Source organism: Emiliania huxleyi (genome assembly GCF_000372725.1).
Source record: "Emiliania huxleyi CCMP1516 unplaced genomic scaffold EMIHUscaffold_9318, whole genome shotgun sequence".
Lineage (NCBI taxonomy): Eukaryota > Haptophyta > Isochrysidales > Noelaerhabdaceae > Emiliania > Emiliania huxleyi.
Genome location: NW_005195073.1, coordinates 1 through 1,188, shown reverse-complemented (window position 1 = coordinate 1,188; position 1,188 = coordinate 1). Strand labels below are relative to the sequence as shown.

At 68.2% G+C, this 1,188-nt stretch overlaps 1 protein-coding gene across 1 annotated transcript; it reads left to right on the top strand.

The window, feature by feature from the left end:
- Positions 1 to 71: 71 nt before the first annotated feature.
- EMIHUDRAFT_125352 (hypothetical protein) lies at positions 72 to 1,088 on the top strand (the record flags this gene model as incomplete). Its single annotated transcript, XM_005756997.1, has 1 exon — positions 72 to 1,088. One exon carries the CDS (start codon positions 72 to 74, stop codon positions 1,086 to 1,088), a length of 1,017 nt encoding a protein of 338 aa, XP_005757054.1.
- Between the last annotated feature and the right edge of the window lie 100 nt (positions 1,089 to 1,188).

The following is a 1,188-nucleotide window of genomic DNA, read 5'->3' as shown; positions in this document are numbered from 1 at the left end:
CCAACACGGGCGGTGCCGGACCTGCCGCGCCAAGGCCGGTCTCGATTCTCGGAGCCCCGTTTGCTCTCGAGATGTTTCGCAAGCTGCCTGCCTCTGGGTCAGTGGCCGCTGGTACCGTCGAGGCGGCCGAAGTGCTAGGCCTTTGCGACAAGATGCCGGCCCTCGGCGCTTCCATGCTGCCGGAGGCTGTCCGGATTCAGAGCTTCGCAGTGGCGCTGGAGGCGGCAGCCGGCGAGGCCGCCCACACGTCTCTCCGTGGTGAGATCTCAGCAAAAGGTCAGCTGACCCTCGCCGAAGCGACGGCCTTCCTCGGGCGGTTCGGCCAGGCCTTCAAAGCGAGCGCGCCGTCGCCTGCGGCGCCCACTACCCCCTACGAAGCGCTCGTCCGCCGCGTCGACGCCGGCGGGCAGTTTGATGAGTTCATGGAGAAGACCATCCCGTTTATCTGCACCGATGCTGCGCAGCAGCGAGTTGCCGAGGGCGATCAGGCGGTCTTCAAGCAGATGCTTCGCGACTTCATGTCCTCAGGGCTGGCGTCGCTTCCGGAGGCTGGTCTCTCGGCGCTCGCCGGCGGCCCACCGATGGACGCCAGCACGGCAGCCATCTTCATCATGAAGTGCCAGCAGGCCAAGAAGAGCTCGAGTGCTCAGCCGCATGGCGTCGCGCCCGCAGCCTCGGCGCCGCATATCATCGTCCGGAGCGCTGGCGCGAACACTAAGACGGAGCTCGAGGAGGACTCGGACCAGGCGATCCTCGCCGCCGTGTCACAGCTCGACCCCAACGCCAAGGCGCTCGTCAACTCGCTCGCTACTGCGCTCGAGTCTGACGGATCGCCCTCCAACATCGCCGCCACCGTCGAGGCGATCGACGGTCGGGCGGGCGGCAAGCGGGGAGAGGCGGGCGGGCGGGGCGGGGCGGGCCGGCGGGTGATCGGAGGAATCGTGTCCACAATCAGCGGAGCAGCAGCAGCAGCAGCTGCAGCTGCAGCAGCAAGCAGCGGCCTGCCGCAGATTCCTGCCGTTGTCTGCGCCGCGATCCGCCGCCGCGCCGCCGCGCCGCCGCCGCCTGCGCTCGCCGCCGCCTCGTAGACGACTCCTCTCGCGCTCGAGGAGCCGCGCAGCGGGCCGCGAGGTTGAGGTCAAAGTGTGCAGCAAAGTGGCGGTCATGAAATCATCAAAATTTGAGGGG